At 54.1% G+C, this 24,304-nt stretch overlaps 1 protein-coding gene across 3 annotated transcripts in view; it reads right to left on the bottom strand.

Moving 5' to 3' along the window:
- The window catches only part of AGRN (agrin), a 102,410-nt gene that overhangs the window by 6,014 nt on the left and 72,092 nt on the right, over positions 1–24,304 (bottom strand). For all 3 annotated transcript variants that reach the window (XM_034068656.1, XM_034068657.1, XM_034068658.1), the window contains 26 exons: positions 22,702–22,923; positions 21,078–21,272; positions 19,200–19,400; positions 17,671–17,816; positions 17,402–17,507; positions 16,998–17,111; positions 14,797–14,961; positions 14,245–14,388; positions 13,808–13,932; positions 13,361–13,466; positions 12,847–13,230; positions 12,585–12,719; positions 11,246–11,373; positions 9,536–9,650; positions 9,270–9,389; positions 8,718–9,071; positions 7,230–7,422; positions 6,211–6,426; positions 5,653–5,882; positions 4,810–4,944; positions 4,564–4,660; positions 4,215–4,379; positions 3,870–3,981; positions 2,001–2,117; positions 1,504–1,693; positions 1,201–1,288 (listed from right to left, as the gene is read on the bottom strand). In XM_034068656.1, coding sequence (XP_033924547.1) covers positions 1,201–1,288; positions 1,504–1,693; positions 2,001–2,117; positions 3,870–3,981; positions 4,215–4,379; positions 4,564–4,660; positions 4,810–4,944; positions 5,653–5,882; positions 6,211–6,426; positions 7,230–7,422; positions 8,718–9,071; positions 9,270–9,389; positions 9,536–9,650; positions 11,246–11,373; positions 12,585–12,719; positions 12,847–13,230; positions 13,361–13,466; positions 13,808–13,932; positions 14,245–14,388; positions 14,797–14,961; positions 16,998–17,111; positions 17,402–17,507; positions 17,671–17,816; positions 19,200–19,400; positions 21,078–21,272; positions 22,702–22,923 — 4,303 coding nt within the window. The remainder of the gene's footprint in view (positions 1–1,200; positions 1,289–1,503; positions 1,694–2,000; positions 2,118–3,869; positions 3,982–4,214; positions 4,380–4,563; positions 4,661–4,809; positions 4,945–5,652; positions 5,883–6,210; positions 6,427–7,229; positions 7,423–8,717; positions 9,072–9,269; positions 9,390–9,535; positions 9,651–11,245; positions 11,374–12,584; positions 12,720–12,846; positions 13,231–13,360; positions 13,467–13,807; positions 13,933–14,244; positions 14,389–14,796; positions 14,962–16,997; positions 17,112–17,401; positions 17,508–17,670; positions 17,817–19,199; positions 19,401–21,077; positions 21,273–22,701; positions 22,924–24,304) is intronic.

Here is a 24,304-nt window from a genome sequence, read left to right as displayed (position 1 = left end):
CTGGGTGAGGCAGGGAGGTTGGGAATGATGACCTTCCCTTTGGGAACACTGGGAGAGGCAGGACGCAAAGGTAGTGGGTTCATTGCAGGGATGTGTCCGTGTCTCTGCAAGGGGACAGCTGGGCAGTGCCACGTGGCAGAGCTGCCGTGCAGGTCACTACATGCCCCTCGCTGCTGTAGGGCACTGCCTGGCTTAGGAGGATGCTTGGCTCCTAAGTAAACCCTTTCCGAACCACCAGAGCATCTCTCAATGGGAACATGCAGGCGATGGGCTCTGTGGCTCCTGGTATTGGCATGCATGCAGCAGCTCAGCCTGCCAAGCCTCTGCCTGACCCCAGACTGTGGAGGATGCTGTGAGATGGGGATGTGACAGGCAAGGATGGCTTTAACTCCCCCACACAGAGTGGGGAATGAAGCTGCGTGAATCAGTGCTGCTCTCCTATTGCTGATGATCAGCAAGACAGACAGCAAACAACAGCAGGAGAAGAGAAGGGAGACCTTGGAGCAGCTCCCAGTGCCTCAAGGGGCTACAGGAAACCTGGAGAGGGGCTTTTGCAATGAGCTCTTAAGCAGAAGTTCTTCCCTGTGAGGGTGCTGAGGCTTAAACTAAGCTCAGTGCTCCTCTTCCCAACCTGCCCTGTGCTCCCTTATGGGTGCTCATGGTGGCAATGGGATACATGGAGGGCAGATGGCTGCAGGGAGGACAGTACTTACGCAGGGATCTCATTGGTGAGGTGGCTTGAAAACAAAGAAACAAGGACATTGAGAAGAGACAGAGACAGACAAACAACAGCTTAACACAGACACACTGAGGATATAGAGGCAGATGGATGGAGCCTAATCCAATATCCTGTCCCAGTGCTGTGGAGCTGGGAATTAATCACAGGGCCTATAGGAGCACAGTGCTGAGGAAGGATGCTGAGCCAGACCATGATGGATCAGGAGTCTCCTGCAGGCAAAATACCCAGCCCAGAGGACTTCAGTAGCTGTGTATTGGGCTCTGCTTTAATACAGAAGCTGCAGAGACCACAGGCTCCAAACACATATCCCTGGCCATGGGGGGAAAGCTAACAAGGCAGCTTTAATGGCTCAGGCTTGGAGTGACTGCTCACAGCTCCTATTTGCCTTGGCCTTCTCCAACCCAACCTCTTCTTCCTGCTAACAGCCCTAAAGCCCTTGTTTTGACTTTGATTCAAGTTACCTCTTTGTCACAGCATTGTGGTACTCCATGTATGTCCTACCATCAAAAGCAATGGCCTCTGCATCTCCAGCAGCCTTCTCAATGATCACTGGAGGTGGGAAAAAGAAGAGTTGTCAGGCAATGGAGCATGGCCTGTCCACCCTTGGAGACATGGAATATCTCCCCTTACACTGAGCATCCACAGCAGGATGAAGGCATCCCATGGACAAAGCCATTCCCTGTCCTGCTGCCACCAGCTAGCCATGGAAGCAGCTCCATTGCCGTGTGTGGCTAACGAAGGTCCATGCCCATCCCGATCCTCACCTCTCTCACAGTGAGCCCCAGAGAAGCCCCTCTGGCAGGAGCATTCATAGGTCTCCATGCGAGGGCTGCAGGTGCCCCCGTTCTGGCATGGGTTGGGTTTTTGGGTGCAGGGGTGGCCTCGGAAGGGGGAGATCTCCATGGCACTGCGGATGTTCTCCTCCTTCAGCACAGGAACCCCCTTGACGGTGATCTGGCAGGTAGAAGCGAGAGGAAGCACAAGTCAGCCTTCCCCCAACCCATCTCTCTATGGGGCTGGTGGAGGCACAGAGACCAGTATCCTCATGGGGAAGTTGAGCATCACCCCAAGCCTGTGTTGTCCTGTGATGTACCCCAAGTGCTGCCACTTTTCAACCACTCGTGTCCCCCCAACACACATGGATCCATATCCCATGGACAGCCTGCTCCCAGGCCAATCCTTGCTCTCCTCCAGTGATACCAGTGCTGATGGCACCTCTCCCAACAAGACTCCTGCCCAATGCTGCCCATTATGGCCTTACCTTCTGCACTGCTCCATCAAAGCTGGTGGAGATGGCGGCTGCTCGAGCGAGCTTGCTGAAATCAGGGGCTCCCCCCACATAAAACGGCTCCTTCAGGTTCAGGAAGGTGTGAGGGACCTGGGATGGAGATGGGAGAAGATGAGATGGAGATGTCATGAGGCTGGGAGCAGGGCAGTGCAGCACAACCACAACCGGTTGTCCTCTGCTCATCCCCATTCCCTGCCTTCCTTCCTTATGGGTGCCCAGTGAACCCCCTTATGCCAAGCTGCAAAGTCTTGCCTGCAGCAGGCACGCAAGGAGAAGATTCCCCATGGGAAAGTTGGGACAGATGCTGTTCTGATGCTCTCAGCTGCGGAAGCCTCTGGTTTTGGGTACCACACATAAATACTGCTCCAGCCTCCCCTGGGGTAATGTTTAAACCCAAAAGCATTCCATATTCAGCTTGGGTCCCCTACACCCAAAAGCATTCCATATTCAGCTTGGGTCCGCTACGTCCCAAAGCATTCCATATCCAGCTTGGGCCCCCTACGTCCCAAAGCATTCCATATTCAGCTTGGATCCCCTATAGCAAATAGCTAGAGGAGGTTCTCCTGCATCTCACATGTGTTTGGAGGAGAAAGACTCCTTGCTGTCACCCTGCAGCCCAAACTAGGTGAGTCTTCAGCCCCATGGATCACTGGGCACATACAGGAGCAACATCCCCTCTTGAGCTCCTGGGATGGACCCAGAGGCAGAGCAGTGAGGCAGGGATGCAGTTGGATGAGTCACTAGCTAATGCCTTGTGGAGTTAACATGACCGGATGGATTGAAATGCTTCCGAAACAAAATGCAAGGACTGGCTGGAAAACTAATGATGGCAAAGGAAAGGAGTGTCTCTAAATCTACAGAGATCCTAAAGCTGCTTGGTCAGATGGAACACTGAGATCTGGATGGAAAACAAGGAGCACGTGCCGATGGCAGATGGGATGGAGGTTGCAGTGGGTCATACTTATCTTTACCTTACGGGATTTCTGGGATCCAGACAGCAGGGGAAGGGAAAAATACAATGAAAATCAAAGGGAGAGAAAGAGAGAAAAGGGACATCAGTGGGTAACATTGTACCATGCAGGGCTGCAAGAGGACCGGTGCCCAGGGGAGCCAGGGAAGGACAAGGGATGCTGCAGAAGGCAACAGGATGGGTGGCTGACAACCAGGGTAAGCTTGAAGCTTGGAGAGATGAGTTAGGGGAGGAAAAGAGCCCTTCTTCTGCAGGAATGCTGCTTAACCTTGATGCTGCACTTATAGGAGGATGTTAGGGATGAGCTCAGCAGCAGCTGGGGTTTTCCCTGCATTACCAGCTTCCCCATTGAAAAAACAGGTGAAAGAAAGGCAAAGAGCCCTGCTATGGGACCCCAGGAACTGCTCTTTGTGCAGACAAAGTGGACAGGGAACAAGAAGTCAGAGGTAAGCTGCCAGCTTGGGAACAGAGGAGAGAAGGCACTAATGGATTCAGCAGCAGCACTGCAATGGGCTTTTCCTGAGCCCAGCATCACGGGCACAGCCTGGACCAAAATGGGTCCAAAGGGACAAGCAAGGACCTGCAACAAAGGGCAGGGGTGTCCATGTGGGTAGGGGGCTCAGTCCAACACAGCCCTGCAACCAAAGCCCCAGATCAGGCTCTGTGTGATGGGGACAAGCAGAAAGGAAGAGCTGGTCCCACAGCACCAGGGCCAGGCTGCAGGGTAGCTATGAGGCAGGTAAGCTCTGCCCCACAGCATCCTTTGCCTCCCAACTCTTCCTTCACCCCTAAAGCTGTGTGGAAGCACCAGGGACTTCTCGGCTCATCCCATACATGGGAGGAACAAGGCTGGAAGTGCTCCCATCACTTACCGGGGACTCTCCCATCACCCTCTCGCCGTTGTTGATCCTCATGACCCCTTTGCGCCCATTCCTCTCCAACAAGACACTCATCCAGGTGTTGAGGGGAATGGGCTTTTTGCTCCTGGTGGTGAGAAGGGAGGAGAAGACCCATGGGTGTAAAGCTTGCAGTGACACACAGAGCCCAGGGTTAGGTAGGGAAGAGGGACCAACCAGCTCTGCCTTGTCCCCCAAAGGGACATCCAACCAAGCATGAAGCCTGCTTTCCCCTATTCCTTATGGTTTTCATGGAAGAGGGGCTCCGAGCCAGTGCTGGATGCCAAAGCCACCGTGTCCCTCATGGGTCCTAAGCCCTACCTGAGCACAGCTGCCCCTTTGCCCAGGTCGTATCTGTACTCCAGGTAACCATTGTGTAGAGCCAGAGACACAAAGTCCCCTTTGCCATCAGTCTTCTGGCCGTTGTAGAAGATCATACCGCTGGGGTTCTTGGCCAGGAACACAACTTCCATGGACATTTTGTCCCTGAGGAGAGAAGTATAACGGATACCCTCCAATCCAACATCCCAAACCCTTGCAGTACCTTTAAGATCAAACCCAACCATTCCCTCTGGACTAAACCTGCAGCAGGTAAAGGGGAAAAGCAGGCACAAGCTCTGTCCGCAGATCACTGCACTCCACTGCCCCTCTCTCATTCCTGGGCACTTACTGCAGGTCAGGAACGAAGCTCTGCAGCCCATTCAGCTCCAGGTAGGAGAAGCCATTGAACTCCGGCAGGAAAGGCATGGTGTGGTCCTGCTCTGTCACTGGGAACAGACATGGGAATGGTGAGGAAGAGGAGGCAAAGCAGCTCCAGCTGCTGCCCCACAGCCTCCTGGTCACCCCCTGCCCCCCCCAGGCTGGGTCAATGAGCACCTTCAGTTCCACCCCATTCCCAATCCCACTCCCATCCCACCTCGCTCGCAGAAGTCTCCTTCCCGGCCCATGGGGCAGGCACACAGAGCACCTCCCTCCGGCAGCACCAGGCAGGTGGCAGAGATGTGGCAGGGGGAAGGGTCACAGGGGTTCCTCTCGTCGGCACACGTTGGACCTGCAGCACAAGGGGAAGCTTTGTCACATCAGCATCCCAAACCAACAGGGATGGACCCGTCTCTGATGCCTCCTGATGCACTGCCGGCCTCTTAATCCCATCTCAGACTGGGCTCCCATGATGCAGAAGCACCCCACAGTGAGCCCCACAAATGGTACCTGTGCAGAATTACACACCTAAAATGCAAGAGGAAACTTTTTTTGTTCATGAGAACAAACAGATCCAGGCCCTTGTGTTATCCTACAATAGTTAGGCTTGGAAAGGACCTGGAGATCATCCAGTTCCAACCTCCAGCCAAGGGCAGAGGGTATTATGTGAATATCAATAGAATTCTACATTTACTGACTTCAATGGATGTGGTGTCATCCCACTCTTCTCCCTCTAATCCACTGCTGATGCTCCATCACCACATCCCCTTCTGCTGTAGCCCATAACATCCTAAAGCAGTTTGGGTTGGAAGGGACCTTAAAGCTCATCCAGTCCAACCCCCTGCAATGAGCAGGGATACCTCAGCTAGATCACGTTGCCCATAGCCACATCCAGCCTTCCAGGGACAAGGTCTCAGAGCTTTTGGCTTAACCCCCCCCCCTTTTTAGTGCTATAACCAATGTGACCCCCATCCCAACCCATCACCTCCTTTATCCCCTGGCCCCTGGGATCCCTCAGGAGCAGGCAGTGGGATGAGGACCCCGTACAATCTGCACGTACCAGTGTAGGTGTGCAGACACTCGCAGTGGAACATCTCAGCCTCCTTGACATGGCAGATGCCGCTGTGGTGGCAGGGGTTGGGGTGGCAGGGGTCGTTGCCACACTCGCCCACCCCGCTGCCGTACAGCACATCACTGCCCTTCTCCCGCAGGTCATACATCTGGTTGTTCACATCCAGGAGGCGGATGCAGCCCTTGAGGCCGGTGGTGGCCGTGGTCCGATCTGCCACGCTGGGGGTACAGAGGATAGAGTCAGTGGGGTTTGTCCCCAAGGGGTCAGGCTGTGGTACCCAGTGATGCTCCATTGCACAGACACCCTCCAGCCACCACCTGGAGCCTGGGTACAGAGGGCTCAGCCCCTAGGGATGCTCTGCCCACAGCAGCAGGGGATGGTTTGGGTTGGAAAGGAGATTAAAGCTCATCCAGCTCCAACCCATTGCCATGGGCAGGGACCCCTTCCACTGGAGCAGCTGCTCCAAGCCCCTGTGTCCAACCTGGCCTTGAGCACTGCCAGGGATGGGGTGATGCCCAGGGCAGTGATCCAGCACCCCTCACTCACACAGCCATCTGGTCCTCAGGTGCTCCTCCAATGAAGAGGTCCGTGTCGAGGTTGAGCCCATCGGTGCCTGTGGGGCTCTCACCACTGACGTGGGGCTCCCCATCCACTGACAGCATCCCACTGCGCCGGTTCCGGTTCACCACCAACTGGTGCCACTTGCCGGGCTCCACACGGACCTTGCTGGTGATGATGCCAGTGCCGGAGCCAGTGTTAAACCTGGAGCAGAAGAGGAGGAGGCCTGGGGCTGTGCCACCCTGCAGACAAGGGACATCTGTGCCATGGTATGGGGGCTGCTGTGTTCCCCTTCCACAGGCTGCTTTGGGTTGGAAGGGACCTTAAAGCTCCTCCAGTTCCACGGGCAGGGACCCCTTCCACTGGAGCAGCTGCTCCAAGCCCCTGTGTCCAACCTGGCCTTGAGCACTGCCAGGGATGGGGCAGCCACAGCTCCTCTGGGCACCCTGTGCCAGCGCCTCAGCACCCTCACAGGGAACAGCTTCTGCCTAAGAGCTCAGCTCAGTCTCCCCTCGGGCAGGTTCAAGCCATTCCCCTTGGCCTGTCCCTACATCCCTTGTCCCAAGCCCCTCTCCAGGTTTCCTGCAGCCCCTTTAGGCACTGGAGCTGCTCTCAGGTCTCCCCTTCAGGAGCCTTCTCTTCTCCGCCAAAGGTAGAGTCTGCACCTTTGGCTTTTAGGATGGGAAAAGTAACTTCAGGCTCACAGTTCCGGGGCCTTTCTTCCTTTCTTTCTTCCCCTGCATTTCTTTTTCCAGTACAAAAACAGCACCAAAAAAGACCTTTCCTTGCTCAAAGAACAACCTCCCACAGCTTTCCAAACTCCAAACTCAAATAAGGGAATTGAGTCCCCTTTGCATTCCTGTCACACTGGGAAAACCACTCTTCTTGCCCATTGATACCACTGTATCTTAGCCTCCACATTCAACCCCAGCATCCTCCTGATGCTCTTCAAGGACCATTCACAGCTTCTCTGCTTCCTCCTCACCACACAAGCTGAGGGCACCCACCTGAGCTCCACGAAGCCGCCAACCAATGCCAGGGAGATGAAGTCCTTGCCACGGTTCTGGCCATTGTAGAGCAGGAGCCCGCTGAGCTCCAGGGTCCTGAACTCCATGGCGATGCGCACTGTGTGGTATGCCTTCATCATCTTGAAGGCCAGGTAGGACTTGCCACCGAAGCTGGGGATGAAGTACCTGATAGCTGCAAGTGGGAAGGGAAAGGAAGGGGGGATGAAGCAGAGGAAGGGACAGAAGGATGGAGAGGAGGTAAATGCTTTACATGTGCCTGTGAACACTTCCCTACCTGCACAGAGAGAGCTCTTATGAAATGGCACAAAGAAGCTCACACTCTCCTCTGGACCCGTGCTTCTAATGCCATTATCCCCTCCCAGACACTCATACTGGTTATGAACCAGCTCATCCCATGATGGCATGACCCTAAGTATTGTTCCCAGGCTCTAGAGATCTGTGGTGCTGCTCCCTTAGCCCTTAGCTTCAGTGATGCCCCAACCACCTCCTCCCAGTTAAGGACCAGTGCTCCCGGTCCTCTCCATGCTCAGCTATCACATCCCCTGCTGCACACAGTTAGCTCCTCATAACTCAGCTTCCCTGCTCCTGGGAGAGATTTTATCAGGAGATAAAACCCCTGGGATAAATACCCCAGAATCCCACATGACAGATTGACATTCATCACTCCAGGCTTCTATTTAGTGCAGCTGAGATTTTACAAGGGATCTGGAAGACCAAGCCCTATTAAAATGAGCAGGGCTGGATACCCACATCCAGCAGCAGCTCTGAAGGCTCCAGCTTAGGGCTTTAGGGACAAAGCTGGTCAGGAATGAGCACTGAGAAGCCCCTGGTGTGACTGTGGGAGCTCAGTCACTAACAGCAGCTCTGGTTAAATGTGCTGTCAGGATGGAGCTGTTTGCTTAGCAGCTGCTATCAGCACATACTTAGTGTATGACAGGACAGTTACTACCTGCCTCTGTCACATTCACAACCAGTCAGTAACTTCAGGAAAGCAACAATGCCATGAGCTGAGATTAAAAGGAGAAAAGCTCAATCTCCAATTCTTTGAGGCATTCACGTAGCACAAGTGAAGCCAGGAAGAAATTGCTCCAGACACCTTCTTAGCATCATGGAATGGTCAGGATTGGAATGGACCTTAAGATCATCCAGTTCCAACCCCCTGTCACAGGCAGGGACACCTCACACTAAATCATGTCCCCCAGGATTCCATCCAACCCAGCCTTGAACACTGCCAGGGATGGAGCAGTCACAGCTTCCTTGGGCAACCCATTCTTACCCTGCAGCCTTGCTGTGCTTGTCTTTTAACACGCACAGTGTGTGTACAACCTGCCTGTGGCTGAGTTACCAGCACCAGCTGAATGGATCCCTGCCTGGTGATGTTATGGGGCTGGGTCTGTTCCCAGCATCTCTCCATCACCACCATCAAGTCCACTGATGTATGGACCAACACAGGTCAGAAGCACGTACGTTTCTCACACACAGCTCCCCCTTTGCCAGCCGGGCAGCTACAGGTGAACTCCTTCCCATCATCCTCACATGTGCCACCATGCAAACAGGGATGAGAGTCACAGGGACGGGAGGGTTTCCTTGTGGTAGGTGGTTGGCGTGTAGGCTTCCGACGCGTGGTGGCCGGGAGGGTGGATGTGGGTCTCCTGGTGCTCATAGCTCCCATCTTGGTGCTGGGTTTGCCCATGGTGTCCTGGTGCAGGACACGGGCTGTGGTGGCAGCGGCGGCTGTGGTGTATCTGCGGGTGGTGGCGGGTGCCATGGTGGTGGCCGTGGTGGTGGTGACGGTGGTGGTGAAGAGCCGGGGGATCCAGTCTGAAACGGGATAATGCAGATTGATGCTGGTGCTTTGGAACCCTTTGCATAGAGTCACAGGATGGTTTGGGCTGGAATGGGCCTTAAGGTCATGCATCCCACTGCACGTCCCAGCTTATGAGTGCAGAAGTAGCCTGCACTGAGCCCTTCTCTTCCTCCCACCCTGCCATGAAGTAGCCACAGATAGAGGGAGCTCACCAAAATCCATGAATTTGATATGTTCCTGTTGGGGTTTCTTCACCAGGATGGTTGTCTTCTTGGAAGCTTTGATCTGCTTCAGCAAGGCCCCTTGGACATCCGCTGCCGTGTAGGAAGTGGCTGACCATAACCAGGAGGAGAAAGGGAAGAGTGAAGATGTGTGTCTACCTGATAGCTTTCCTCTCATGACCTCTCACAATGGATCTGAATCATTCCTATCCCTAAGGAATGCTCCTGCCTGCATTCCACAATGAATCAGCACTTACCTGGGTCAAAGTGGGCCTCCACAATGACACGGACAGCGCTGCTCTGCCCCAGGTCTCGGACACGGATGCTCTTGAAGTCCTTCTTGACATCGGAATTGCGGAAAAGCTCATCCAGCTTTGGGGCAGAAGTGAAGGAGAGAAGAGAAACCAACTGATTAATGGGGAGAGCCAAGGAGATGGGTCCTTTCAGTAGGAGAGCTTGAATCCCAGCATCCAAACCTTTGCGAGCATCCAAGTGACACAAGCAGAGAACAAGCTCTGTTGCCTATGATGAGAACTTCATCTGTTCCCTATTCTTTACGGCCTGCGTCAGAGGTAAGAACAGGCTCCAGAAACAGAGCAGGGAGGTGAGCTATCCCCATGGTGAACAAGAGCAGAACAGAGGCAGACCAGAGACACCTTGCAGTTCATACAGGCATTTTCTATTGTGTAGCATCTAAGTCTTTCTGATCTCTCCTAAAGCTGTGTAAACCTTGGGAAAATCCCATAAGGGACCATTCTGCATCTTTAAGTACCTGATTGCCTTTTAATACTTGGCTCTCAGACACTGCAGGGTTTGTCTGAAGTCATGGGAAGGAGACAGTGAGAGTCCAAGGCTTTAACACCCCTGCAGACTATCTGTCCAGCCCCATGGAACCCTCTACTATGTGCAGAAGTCATCACAGCCAGAGGCCACCATGTCCTTCCCTCAGGGAAAACACAGAAGAAAGTAATAACTGGTTAATGGTCCTATGGAATAGTGTTATATCTGGGAACAGTGATCTCAGAGGGATAAAGGAGCGCATCACATCCATGGGTGTTTGAATGCGACTTGCACAGGGACAGCAGGCTCTGGGCCATGGCAGGAACACTGACAGAGGTCCTGTGCCATGCCTTCATATCCCCCAGCCTGGGAAAACAGCCTTCATGGAGGGGAGAACGGATGACCCATGAATGAAGCTTTTGTGTGCCTATTTGCATCCTCAGATGGAAGCCGCTGTTGTATTGGGAAACTGCTATTGTGATACAGAACTGCAGGAACCATATGGTCCATATGCCAGGCACTCATCTGCTTATATGACTGTACTGAGGGCTTGCCAACTTCTAAGTGCAGCTTGGAACCAGCTCTAAATACATTAATCTCCTTGCAAAGATGCTTTGTGTTTGCTATGTCACACTATAATGTTGCTCCCAATCCTATATGTACACAGTGCCATGCAAAGTCCACTGCTCCTAGAACAGCCCCACCACCAAAATCAAGCTGAAAAAGGCTGGGCTTTGATGCATCAGGTAGCAAAGGATGGACCCAACTGGCACAGGAAGTGTTAGATCTAATAACACACTACAAAGAGATCACACAATTCAAACAGGGTATCTCTTGGAACTGCCCCATCGTCGCTTTACACCCCTAAGTGCCCACAACACTTAGTGATAAGTTGTGTCCACCCCACCTTCCATCTCAAATAAACCCCAAAACCAACAGCAGAGAGCAATGCTCCTTCAAGATGCTCAACACATTTTGCAGCGAGGTCTCTGTGCTCCTATTGACAGGCAGCAATGAGAGACCTCTCCAGAAGCCATCACAAACAAGGAGGAAGGCAAAGCAGGAGACCCACAGTTTAGTTGTCTGACCACCATAATGCAGATGGAGGTGGGCAGGGTCTTCTGCCAAAGCCCTATCCATCCATGATCCATGCCAAAGCCCTATCCTCCCCATGATCAAGGACTCACCGCACTCTCAATGCTCCTCGCTGTCTCCCCAAAGAGCTCTGATTTGGGATCAGCCATCTCCGGTGTGTAGAACAGCTCCTGGCCTTCCACCTCTTCCAAGATGAGGACTCCTTGGAAGACTTTGGTAGCTAAGGAATGGAAGAGCACACAAACAAACACCTTTAGTCAGCTTGTGGGCAAGGGGACAGGCATCTGGCTGACAGCATTGGAGTCCCTGGGGGGAAAGGGTGATGGCAGTGTGCGGGTAGTGCCAGTGTTGGGGTTAGTCGGGATGGGTCTGCACCATGGAGGATTAGTATCAAGGGGTGCTGGAGCAGATGGCAAAGACCAGGCTGGAGATGGCAGCTTTTACCATACGGGTTCCTCTGAGCTCCGGCCCGGGTAGCAGCCCCCCTGCACCGGCTGAGTAACAAGAGAAAGACGTTAGCCAGAGCAGTACATAGTCAACAGGGCAGGATCACACACGTGCATGCAAACAGGGCAGAGAGGAGGGCCAAAAGTGGGCTCTGCACGAGGAGAGGGAAGTAAGGAGCTAATAGGCTGTAGTCAGCCTTGGAAACCGGCTTGAAAGTGCAAGAGGAACCCAAAGGATGGTTCCCTTCCCATTGGTGCTGTGGGAGTGCGGAGGCACCTATAGAAGATCCCTGCCGTGGGGAACCACACAGGAGGTTCCCAAAAGTTGTGCTTTTGTGGGTTAAAATGTGGTGTCCATAGGAAGAAGGGATGTTCTGCTGGAAGAGGGACAGTTGGGAAGGACCACAGTGAGGAGGCATCTGAGAGATGGCCTCAGAGCAACAAGTTTTAGGGTAACAAGGATGCACATTCAGGACAACCTATACTGTGACTGAGCATGGGTAGCTCTGTGCTTCCTCAATGTGAACAGTCTGAAAGGACAAGGCAGATCCCACCTAGGCCAGGAGCACCCCTGGGAATCAGGAGTCAAGAAGCTTCCCAGTATGCCCAGCACAGACACTGAGGCTCAGCTGCTCTCCCATGGGACTAAACTGGTCCTGGTCAGCCCAGCTCCCTTTGAAGATACCAACATAGATAATGGGAATGCAAGGAACTCCCTCATCCTCCCTAGTGCCAGTCAGGAGCTCTGCAGAAGCCTGGGTAGAGCACTGGGCAAGTTGTTAAGGAAGAAAGTGGTCACCTAAGGGAAGAAACAGAGTCCACAGGCTCTCAAGTCAGCAGCAGGGTGGCTGCTGGCTGCTATGGGCACAACATCCATGGCTCAGCATCTCCTCATGAGCATCCTCTTGCATCAATCCCTTCCTGCGCCCTACAAGAGCTCAGTCTGACCCCTGATCACTGAAAGGGACCCCAGAGGCAAACTCACCCGGACAGTTGCTGCCTTCAGCATCCGCAGCCGCAGTCTTGCCATCCGAGCAGCATCCCAGTGGGGTGTTGTAGCATGTGGCCCTCTCTATGGCTGGGGTGGAAGTTACTTGGCTTTCCTCCACCTCCTCTTCCCCTGCAGGGCATCAAGAGGAGCATTCACCAGCAGGAGGTAAGAGCTCACCTCTGTGTCAGAGCTTCATGTTGTCAGTGGCACAGGGTATGGTGTAGCCCACAACCAAGCCTAAGCAGCGCACACTCACCGGCAGAGCCTGCCCCACTCGATTCCTGGTCTCCACTGATACCCATCTCCTGGTCTCCACTGCCTTCTGCACTGCCTGATTCAACATAGGCAGGCTGCGTGGTGGCCAGGACCACTGGTGCAGTGGGAAGAGGGCGGACAGTGGTCTTATACACCCCATGGGTCATCCATGGGGTGGTGGCTGGTCTGGCAGTGGTGATGCGCCTCGTTGTAGGGTGACCTCTTTCAGTAGGCTTGGCTTCCAACAGCAGGGAGCTGGTGGGCAGCACAGTGGGCTCTGCAGCCTGTGTGGTGAGCCACAGTGGTGGAGGGAGCATCAGCTTGTCCAAGGGCACTGTTGGCAGTGGTGTTGGTGATGGGATGTGGCTGGTGTGAGTGATGGACTCTGAAAGGAGAAGAAGGATGGGGTAGGAAGGAGGCATCTCCCCTGCCATGGAGAGTCAAGGCACAGCAAGGAACCACAGCCAGGCCCATAGCCAGTGTGGGGCACAGCACTGAGAGCAGCAGACACTCACCATGGCACTGCCCCATGTGTTTCACTGTGATGACTTGTCCCTGCCGGCAGGCAATGGTCTTCAGCTGGCACTGGTCCCCATAGGTGACACCATCAGAGCCACACACCTGGGATGCAGAGGGGAAATGTGAGTTGTGCCTCTGGCCTCCTCCAAGCACTGGGCAAAGTGAACCCATCTCTAAGTGCTGGAAGCTTTGCAGGGTCTTTTATAGGCAAAGAGGTGTGCACAGAGGGACCATTGCACAGAGGGACCATAGCAGAAGCCCAGGAGCAATGATGCTCAGAGCATCCAGCTCTGCTGTGGGACATCTACAACTCATGTCACCTTTCAAAGTGTGACCCAGCGTCCCCTCCTGCTTCTTGGGGTGGAAAAGAGCCATCACAGTCATGCTGCCCACACCATCCCGATGGGCCACCCATCCCCAGCACACTGCTCAGGCCCACAAACCTTGGTCATGTTGGCCTCCAAGCAGAGCGGGGATGGGCACTCACAGTGGGCAAAGCCATTGACTTCCACACAGGAGGCCCCAAACTCACAGTTCATCTCCTCACAGGATTTCGGGGCTGATGGGTCTGGGATAGGGAGAGAAGGGGGAAGAGATGATCAACAAAGCACATACCAAGCATGAAGAAACAGGCTATATAATGAAATCCCTCTCTCCTCCCAGTAGGTCTTAGCTCTTCCAGTTCAGACTGATGGACAAGACAGTCTCTCCCCAAAAAGACAGAGTCCCTTATGCACAGATAACAGGAACCCAGCCAGGAATGGAGGCCCCTTCATCCCAAAGTGCAAGCATCCAGGGTGGGAGGGATGCTTTTCTTCCAGGATCAGCATTATCCAAGCACCCACTCTTGGTGCCCCACACAATCCCTCTGGCACCTCACCTTTCTCACAGCCAGTCATGCCCAGCTTGCTGCCATTGGGACACTGATTGCACTTCATGCCAGTGATACCAGTCTTGCAGGAGCACAGGCCAGTCATCTGCTCGCAGTCATCACGCACTGAACCCACTGGGTCGCAGTTACAGGCTGGGCAAGAAAGGGGAAAGAAGACACTGTTTTGCTGGTGGTTTGTGGAGCCAACAGCAGATCCAAGGACCTAAAGATCACCCAGCTCCAACCCGCTGCTATGGGCCCACACTAGACCAGGTTACTCCAACCTGGCCTTGAGCACTGCCAGGGATGGGGCAGCCACAGCTTCTCTGAGCACCCTGTGCCAGCACCTCAGCACCCTCACAGGGAGGAATTTCCTTACATCCAACCTGAATTTCCCGTTTCCATTTGAACCCATCACCCCTTGTCCCATCGCTACAGTCCCTGATGAAGAGTCCCTCAATGAGATCCCATTCTCTTTAGACAGAACACACTCCCGCAACCTCTCCTCATCAGAGGGATGCTCTGATCATCCCTATGGGACGGGGTGATGGCCACACTCACGGGTGCAGCCGCTCTTGCTGTCGGTGACAATGCCACGGAAGTTCCAGAAGCCAGGCTCGCAGCGGTCGCACTTGAGTCCCCCCACACCGGGCTTGCAGGAGCACTGCCCCGTGGTGGGGTCACAGGCTCCTCCATAGGAGCCATAGGGGTTGCATTGGCAGGTACCTGTGAGCAAACATAGAGTCATGGAATGGTTTGTGTTGGAAAGGACCTTAGGATCATCTAGATCCAACCCCTGCCATGGCATCTGCATCCTGGTGGAGGGACCACTGAGATGCTCAGCCAGGGCTGGACCATTGTGGGCAAAAGGAGGTTTTACCATCTGCTCTCAACACTTCTCCTCTGCTCCATCTACAAGGGGCAGCTAAACCTCCAGGGATGAACCTGCCTGCTTTGCTGCCATCAAGAACTCCTCTCTCATTAACATCAAAGGGGAAGGAAGCTATTAGAAGTTTATTATTAATTCATTAATTATGAACTTGATGGAAGGAAGTGATCCAAAGATAGACAGAGAGACGCTGCCTTAATCCCCAAGGAGCAGCGGGAAGGGGACGTGGGGCAGAGATGGAGAGAGGGAGAAGGCAGGAGCAGCAAGTTGGGTGTATGTGCATATCCCCATCCTTCCAGAGGCAGGGAAATGGCATGTCCAGAACAGGCAGCAAGGGGTAAATCAGCTAAGTGGTAATTACATCCTGATGTGTGGAGGATGGGTGCAGCGGTTGGGATTTCATACAGATGGTTGGATGCAGGCATTGGAGAGATAAAAACAAAGAGAAAAGGAACCAGGAGAAAGAGCAAGGAACTGGCTCTGGACAAGAATGGAATGTGTAGATGCTGCGTGTGCAATAATGTGATTAGAAGATGCTGTGTTAGCAATAGTATGATCTCAAGATGAACATGAGATAAGCCTGTGCAAAGGAATAATGTCATAATCTTGTGATTAATACTCTCTATAGAAATAAGGCAACTGAAAATTGCAGGGTAGCACCTTGTGGGGCTGGGGCTATAAAACTTGAGCTGTATCTCAATAAAGGGTCTTCTCTTCACCTCATGAGAGGATTCCATGTCATCTGTCATCGCACTGAGGTATGGTTGCTGCCAGCGTAGGTGGGACACAAACTGGTGGGATAATGAATCCCAGTCGGTTGGGAAGCTGTGCCCATGGATTGGAGGGTGGGGGACAGGAGTTCCACCAGAGACACAGGAATATTGGTACCATTGGCAGGGTGATGCTGGAAGCAAAATACTTGTGTCCTCCCTTACATCACCCTGACCATATCCTCATGGCTCTGCTCTTCCAGCACCCATCCAGCCCATTCCATGCACCTCCTGCCAGGACATCCCTGGACCCTCTCTGAATACTGCTTGTTAAATGATCTTGAGCATTAAAGAGCACTACAGCCTCATCAGGAGAGCATTAGCCAGGCCCAAGCATGGTGTGAACCGTGTCTCCCCAGGGTAACGGGTGGTCACAGCCTCAGCTGGGTAAGACTTGCTAATGCCTTTCAAAGTGCTGCTCCTGCTTAAGTGCTGGCTCTGATAATCATTTAATACATATTAATGGAGCATTTGGCAGCTCAGCTTCCTGCACACTGCAGTCACCAACCATGGGTGGCCTGCAGAAGGTGGACATGAAGGCTCTGTTCCACCTCAGCCTGCACTGCAAGGATCAGCAATACTTGTGTCACTCAGACCAGTGAAAAGCCCTCAGCCTCTAGCAGTGGGTTAAAGGCACATTCTGGCCCTAAGGCACCTTCTGGAGCATCCAGCATGGATGCAGCTGAATCATAGGATGGCTTGGGTCAGAAGAGACCTTAAAGCTCATTGCCATGAACAGGGACACCTTCCACTAGAGCAGGTTGATCAAAGCCCGATCCAGCCTGGCCTTGAGCATTGCCACCATCCTGTCCTCCTGCACTGGAGAAGGGCTTAGACCTGGAGGTTGACTTGGGGCTGTTGCAAGGACAAGAGCATCACTAGTACATACAGAAGGTGAAGCATGTGTGCATATCTCCATGTGTGCATGCTGGGAGCCTGGAGATGGGGGTAAATGGAGCCTGGGAGTCACCAGTTAGCAGAAGAACGGGATGTTTCCCATGGGATGAGACCCCAAATCCCTGCTGCACCCACCCTCTCCTGCCTTCCAGCCATCCCTGAAGGTCCTTCATGCCCACCACGATAGGAACACAATATTCACTCACTTGGGCATCCAGCAGCACCCACTCCAAGTGCCAAGGTCATATTGTCTGGGCAGCATCCGTAGATGGTCTGGCTGCAGTGCACAACCAGGAGAGGTGGTGGGGTTGTGGCAATGGCTGCAGAGGAAGGCAGAGGGGCAGAGGTTATCCTTGGCACAGGGCAGTATTCCCAATGAACCATCCCGCAAAACCACACGGTCCTTGCAGAGATGCTGGGAACAAGCGATGAGATGAGGTCCTACCCTTGGTAAGGGAAAGCAAAGGGCATGAAACAGGAATGATGCAGCAGGGATCAGCTAAACCAACACAGACATTGCTGTGTCCTTAGTGAGCACTTCCTTGCTTGGCCCCAGGGACAGGGGCCATGTCCCTGTAGGACACCAGGCTGGCTGCCTTTGGGCACTCACCACGACAGGCTCCTTGGCTACTGACATAGAGATCCTGGCGCTTCTCGCACCGTGTCTTCTTCAGCTCACACTCGTTGGTGTAGGTCACACCATCAGAGCCACAAACCTGCCAGGACATGGATGGAAGCTGCTCAGGGCAGCCCTGGCACAGGAAGGCAGGTTCCTTATCCATGGGATGCTCTCTCCTGCGCAGGAAGCATGCGGGAAAGGCACCAGGGAGAAGAGAGGAGGGGAGCAGCGTGCAGCCCGGAGGTGCTGAGCGTGCTTACCGGGTTGCGTGGCACTGCCAGGCAGGTGAAGTCACACACACAGCGGTCATCCTCTGCATCCTCGTCCCACCAGCCCCCATACTGCCGGCACCGGTCCTGGTCACACTCAGACCCATCGCCGGAGCCCGAGCCCCCCGAGCCACACTCTGCGGTGAAGGAGGATGATGGTGAGAAAGGGGAGAGCAGAGGGGATGGGATCCAAGCCCTTGCAGTCCACAGACCCATCCAAATCACAGCAGATGGAACCTCTGCAGCTCAGAATCCTGGCCCATATATATTAGGATGCTTATGCTGGACCTCAAATCTGTGCTCCTCAATTTGTGTTATCCCTTGGAGAGCACAGATTCACCCATTGCTGTCACAACAGTGCTAAACCTACGTGATGAAAACTGCAAAGTGATTCCTTAGCACTGGGCCTGAGACCTTCCTCTCCACAGCATCACTGCAGCACCTAAAGCAAGGATACTGCAGCTACCAGCACCCTGTAGGCTACCTGGAGATCAGGTATCTAATAGCCACACACAGGAGGAAGGGATGTCATTTGACTTAGTGACAGCTTAACTCCATGCTTTGATCTGATTCCTTCGCATTCTGCCCTCCCAAATACATAGTGCAGCACGGAGATTGCTGCTGATAATACAGACATGGGAAGCAGATGGGGATGGGGTTAATGTGAAGCTCAGTTATGCAGATATCCATAATATATAACCCTTGTCCCTAGCCTGGCTACCTCTCCATTAGATGCTCAGAGCTCCAGCAGCAAGAGAGAGGTGCTCCTGAATTCAAAGGTTTCTTAAAGGGGAAGAGGGGGGCAGAAAGGAAAACCTGGCTCTCTTTATTGAGTGATCAAAGGCTGGGATCTGGCATTACACAGGGAATTATTTAAGATCTTTTCCCAGAGGAACATCAGCCTGAAATTCCCTAAGGAGGGCTGTGATCAAACACCATGTTATGTCTTCCCCTCTGCCTGAGCTCTGCCATGGCACTGAACTCCTTTCCAACTAAGACTACGTGTGCAATGAGCCGGAGAATATCAGCTCAACAGGTCAGCACCCTGTAACTTGGATCCAGCCATTGTTAACCCAGAACTATTCCCCTGCAGTGGAAAACAGCAGGTTCTTAGCTCTTAGCCTGACCAAGCATGGTACAGCCAACCCCAGGACCTTGGTGCTCAGAGCCGAGGCAGTCCTGGCCATGGGAGCAGCTCTGGGGCAGAGGGAAGCAAAGCAGCAGCCAGGCTCCCTATTCCAGGAACACCTCTGTTCCCTGTGACCTGCTCAAGTGTGCAGTTCAAGCAGTGATCAGCTCCTTGCCCCGCTCATTAGCTGGTGTCACCTCTCATTGCTGCTGGATACAGGAAGACAAAGGGGAAAGGGATGCAGCACACAGGGGGACGGGAGGGAAGGAAGGAGAGGATCACCGTGACCCAATGGGGATGTCGGGGTGTCACAGGGGAACACACTGTGTCCATCCTCACCCTCTCCCTCCCCATTGCCACCCACAGGGCTGGAGGGACAGCATCAACCTACCCTCCTCGCAGGGCCCCAGCCGGGCAACCTCGATGCTCTTCTTGTGCTGGCAGGAGGCCACACGCAGCTCACACTGGTTGGGGTAGGTGATGCCATCGGTGCCGCACACAGGGGCTGGGGGCTGCCTCTCGCAGCGGGGGCACACACACTGTCCTCCAACACAGCGGCTGCCGAAGGAGCACACGGAGCTGCCGCAGGACTCTGGGACAGAGGGAGGAACTGTGGTCATGCACTGAGGGTGGCTGTGGGTAAGGGCCCCATGTTAGAGGGATGGGGACCAGGATAATGTGCCCTCAAAAGCAGGAAGTTCTCCTTCGCCGGAGCAGGATGGTGTTGGTTGGTTGAAGCATGAAAGGAGGCTGCAATGGAAAGGTGTTAGGGAATTGTGGAATAAATGGGATCAGAAAAGAGCTTTAAGCTCATCCAGTCCAACCGTTCCTCAGCACTGCTGAGGCCACAACAAACCCATGGCACTAAGGGCTTTGTCTATAGGGTATGTGAATGCTTCCATGGATGGTTACTAGCACTGCCCTGGGCAGCCTGTTCCAATGCCTGAACACCCTTTGGGGAAGGAACTTTTCCTCAGCTCCATCTAAACCTCCCCTGAGGCTCTTTCCTCTTCTGTCCCTTTGGAGAAGGGACCAGCCCCTTCCTTTATCCATCCTCCTTGTGTCAGCCCTGAGCATTCCTGATTCCCATCAACACCCACAGGTGTTGTGTCCAACACCGTTTCTAGAGCACCAGTAATAAATCCCATTTCCTCTCATGGTGTATACTGGTTTCAGCCTCTTCTTGCTCACAGCACCAAGAGCTATCTGTCGCGCTCAGTTGTTCTCTCCCAAATGTATAGCGCATCTCCATGCACAGTCCCTCCCCAGCTGCACAGGTTTCATGAGGCTCAGGGCATTGCTTTAACCAAAGCAGCATTTACCCTAATGAAGAACCTAGGCAGGGCTTTTAATTCATTAAGAAATCAGCCCAGACAGTTCCCTGTGCTGGGGAGTGGGGAGGAAGCACATGAGCAAAGAGGAATTAAGCCCAGGGGATGGAGGGAAGGGAAAGCTACTGAGATGGACTGTGTGATCAAACAGACCCCGATGCTCTCAGTCCTGATGGTAGCTTTTAACACGGCTCTAACCCAATTTGTTTGGCTCAATGGCTATTAACCCAGTTTCTTTGCTTGGCTCAGAAGGCAGATACCACCTATGATGGGAAAAGCATAACCACTGGGGTTAAAAAGGAGAAACTGCTGGAAAGACTCAAAATGCCCAATTCTTGTGAAGCCAAAAGGGAAAAATCACACCAGACAAGGTGAAACGCCTCAGGGAGGGTATCCAAGTGGCCAGCTCAGGGCCAGGCCCTTGGGCATCCCTGTATCCCTGCTTCAGCTGGGTCTAAACCAGGACTTCCTGTTATCCTGGAGCTGATCCTGCTGGGAAGTCCTCCAAACAACCATTAAAGGCATCAGGAGGAGCACTAGGGAGATCCTCTCCACATCCCAACCCTGGGGTTAAGGTTAGGGGTAGGCAAACCCATGGGCTACAGGGTGAGCCTTGGACGGGCTCATCCAAGCATCTCACCAGGACCTGGGTTGCCAATGGAGCAGAGCATCCTCTCTAAACATGACATGGGAATGGGATGAGGGAATAAAGGAAGCCTTGGATGGGCTCATCCAAGCATGTCAACAGGACCTGGGTGGCCAATGGAGCAGAGCATCCTTTCTAACATGACATGGGAATGGGATGAGGGAATAAGGGCAGCCTCGGATGGGCTCATCCAAGCATCTCAGCAGGACCCCAGTGCCCAACGGGGCAGAGCATCCTCTCTGCCACCCCACTGGCCCGAGAGCAGGGAAGGAGGGGATGGAGCCGGACTCACTGCAGTCTCCCTGCGCTGCCACCAGGATGTTGGTCTGCCGGGTGCAGGCACGCACATGGAGCTCACACTCGCTGCCATAGGTGTTGCCATCAGTGCCGCAGACAGGCTGTGAGGAGGGCACACACTCGGTGGGGCACACGCAGCGCCCTGTCTCTGCCTCGCAGATGGCTCCAAACTGGCACTTGCCACAGCGCTCTGTGTACATGAGGGACAATAGCAGGTCAGGGAGGCAGGAATGGCATCGGTGTGCAATGGGGAGGAGCTGTTGAGGTGGGTATGTAGTGATGGAGCAAGGGGGAATGGCTTTAAACTGACCAAGGAGGAGTTAGGTGTGAAATACTTCACACTGAGGGTGCTGAGAAGCTGTGGCTGCCCCATCCCTGGCAGTGCTCAAGGCCAGGTTGGACACAGGGGCTTGGAGCAGCTGCTCCAGTGGAAGGGGTCCCTGTTCATGGCAATGGGTTGGAGCTGGAGGAGCTTTAAGCTCCCTTCAACCCAACCCATTCCATTTAAAGCCCCACTGCAACCTCCTCCTCCTCATCCTGCAGATGCCAGCAGCCTTGTTGGAAGCAGTGCAAGGGAAGGAGCAGAAGTGAGGGCTGCAGGAGGAGGAAGAGTCAGGCTCCAAGGCTCATAAAAGCCATCAAGACCAGGACTAACGGTGATGAAGTGTCACTGGTGCTGATGCAGCTAAATAGGAGGTGGGAGAGAGCATGGAGCTGAGGGGAATTATGGGGAGTGATAAATCAGTCCCAGCCCTGGGAGGAGGGAGCAGCATCCCAGCAACCTGTGTCCAAGGGGAGAGGGGCAGCGGGATTCACACATCAGGGTGGGATGAAGTCAGGTGGGAAGGTGGGTATCGTTTTGCATTGGTTCATCAAGGTGCTGGGCACATGGATAACACAGCAGCATTCACATCACTGATGCATCCCATAGAGGGACCCTCACATGCCTGCTGCAAACACACACATCACAAGCAGTCTGGGCCAGGGAAGATGTTTATCTTCCTAATAACTCAATGAGCCATCACTCATTGCAGGAGGGACCAGACTCCAGCCAGCGCATCCCCTGACTCCTGGGTATTTAGTGATTCACTGCTTCATTTTCCCCTTCAAACACACTCTTCCCTCCCTGCCATTCAGTGCACAAGGAACTTGGCTCCAAGATGGGGTTTCTTATTTCTCTTTCACACAGCATCTGCTGCCTTTGCACGGGGGAGGGAAGATGCTACAGCCCCCGGCTTGGTCTGTGCAGACTGTTGGACAGGTTTCTATCTACAGCACAAAGCCTGCAGTCATGCAGGCTGGGAATGGAGCTGCTTAAGGCAGCCTGCCAGTGCCTAAAGGGGCTGCAGGAAACCTGGAGAGGGGCTTGGGACAAGGGATGTAGGGACAGGACAAAGGGAATGGCTTTAACCTGCAGAGGGGAGACTGAGCTGAGCTCTTAGGCACAAGCTGTTCCCTATGAGGGTGCTGAGGGGCTGGCACAGGGTGCCCAGAGAAGCTGTGGCTGCCCCATCCCTGGCAGTGCTCAAGGCCAGGTTGGACACAGGGGCTTGGAGCAGCTGCTCCAGTGGAAGGGGTCCCCGTTCATGGCAATGGGTTCCAAAGGGATCGGCTCTTACCGCAGGGCCCTTTGTGCTTCACTTTGATCTCCCTCTGGAGGACACAGGCAGTGGAGTCCAGCTCGCAGGGGTTGCCATAGGTGCGGTTGTCGGTGCCGCATACGGGGTCATAGCGGCCCTGGCACACTTGTTGGCACTCACACACGGCCTCACGGTTCTTCACCACACACGTGGCCCCAAAGGTGCACTCCACACTCAGGCAGGGGCTCGGTGTGCCCAGGTCTGCATAGGGACACAGGGAGAGAGGCACTGGTTTGAGCCCATTGCTTCCCAGAGCATCCCATGGCGCTGTGCGCAGCAAGGCATGCCAGCAGCCCCTGCCTCCCCCAAGCCATGGCAATGCACACTGGGTCCTGGCCGTGGCATCCTGCACCCTCCATGCCACCCTCAGCATCGTCCCCATGCGTGGCATTGGTTAGGGATGGGAAGCAGGCACAAGGTCTTCTCCCTGCACGCTGTGAAGGGGGTTCCTGACTCGTCTGCTCCATCCCATTCCCATTCCCATCACTGCTGCGCTCTGCCTCAAAGGGGGGGATAAAAGTAGGATCATCCCCATAGGCTTCTGCACCAAACCCCATTGTCTGGGTGGCCCCAGCAGCTCACATCATGTGCTGAGGGAGGGCAGCACCAACTGATGCTCCTCAATGCTGGTGCTTTGGCAGCAGCAGTGGTGCCACAACCCTGTAAAGTCAGATCTGAATGACCAGCTCCATAGCACAGAGCAGGGCAAGAGGCAGCAGAAAGCCCTTCCCAGTGTGGTTCTTGGTGCTCCAGGAGCCTCAATGCACCATCACACTGTACCTGGCACCAGGAGCCACAAAGCTCACAGAGGGATCATCCCCTTCACTGAGGTCCACATCCTCCTGAACAGCTCATTTAATACCCTCTGTGGCAATCCCCAGGAAGACCTGGCTGGAGAGGACATTGGAATTCACCACAAGGCCTGTTTCTCCTCTCCTCATGTCAGTTCCCATCCCCTCCTCTTGGAAGCTGGTGCTGGCAAGGCCAAGGAGCTGCTGGGCAGCAGGAGGAAGAGACCTGGTGTCCTTGCTTCAGCCCAGGGATGGGTAATGCCCCACAGCATGTATTGCAGGCTGAGAGGCAGCAGCAGTCCCCTCTGCTCACAGACTGGAGCTGCTTTATCAAAGTCAACCAAGCTCATGGCACCTTCCCTTCAGGATGCCCATCGCCAGTGATGGTGATAGCAAAGAGAAAAGGCTGCATCCAGCTCCCTATGGACCTCTACCTATGGTTCCCCATCCAGACCCAGCACTGCCAACAACCCTTTCTTGTGCCTCAAGACAAGAGCCCTGAGGATGCAGGGCAAGGAAAGGACACAGATTTAATCCGTGTGGAACAGTGACAAGGACACAGGACAAAACACATGTGGGGAACAGACAATGCAGCCCAGACGAGATGGATGGAACAGGCAGACACAGCCCCACCAACAGCAAAGAGTGAGGTGGGCACAGAGTGTGGTGGGAAAGGCAAAGCCCTCCAGAGCCTGATGGCACAGGGCATCAGGTCTGTTTTCCTCCCATGTTAGGACCAGGAGCAGGGCTCGAGCCCTCAGGAGCCTGGCTGCATGCTCTCAACCAGTGAG

The sequence above is a fragment of the Melopsittacus undulatus genome, chromosome 12 (genome assembly GCF_012275295.1).
Source record: "Melopsittacus undulatus isolate bMelUnd1 chromosome 12, bMelUnd1.mat.Z, whole genome shotgun sequence".
Lineage (NCBI taxonomy): Eukaryota > Metazoa > Chordata > Aves > Psittaciformes > Psittaculidae > Melopsittacus > Melopsittacus undulatus.
The sequence above is the reverse complement of the archived record's forward strand: the minus strand, read 5'-3'. Positions and strand labels throughout refer to the sequence as shown.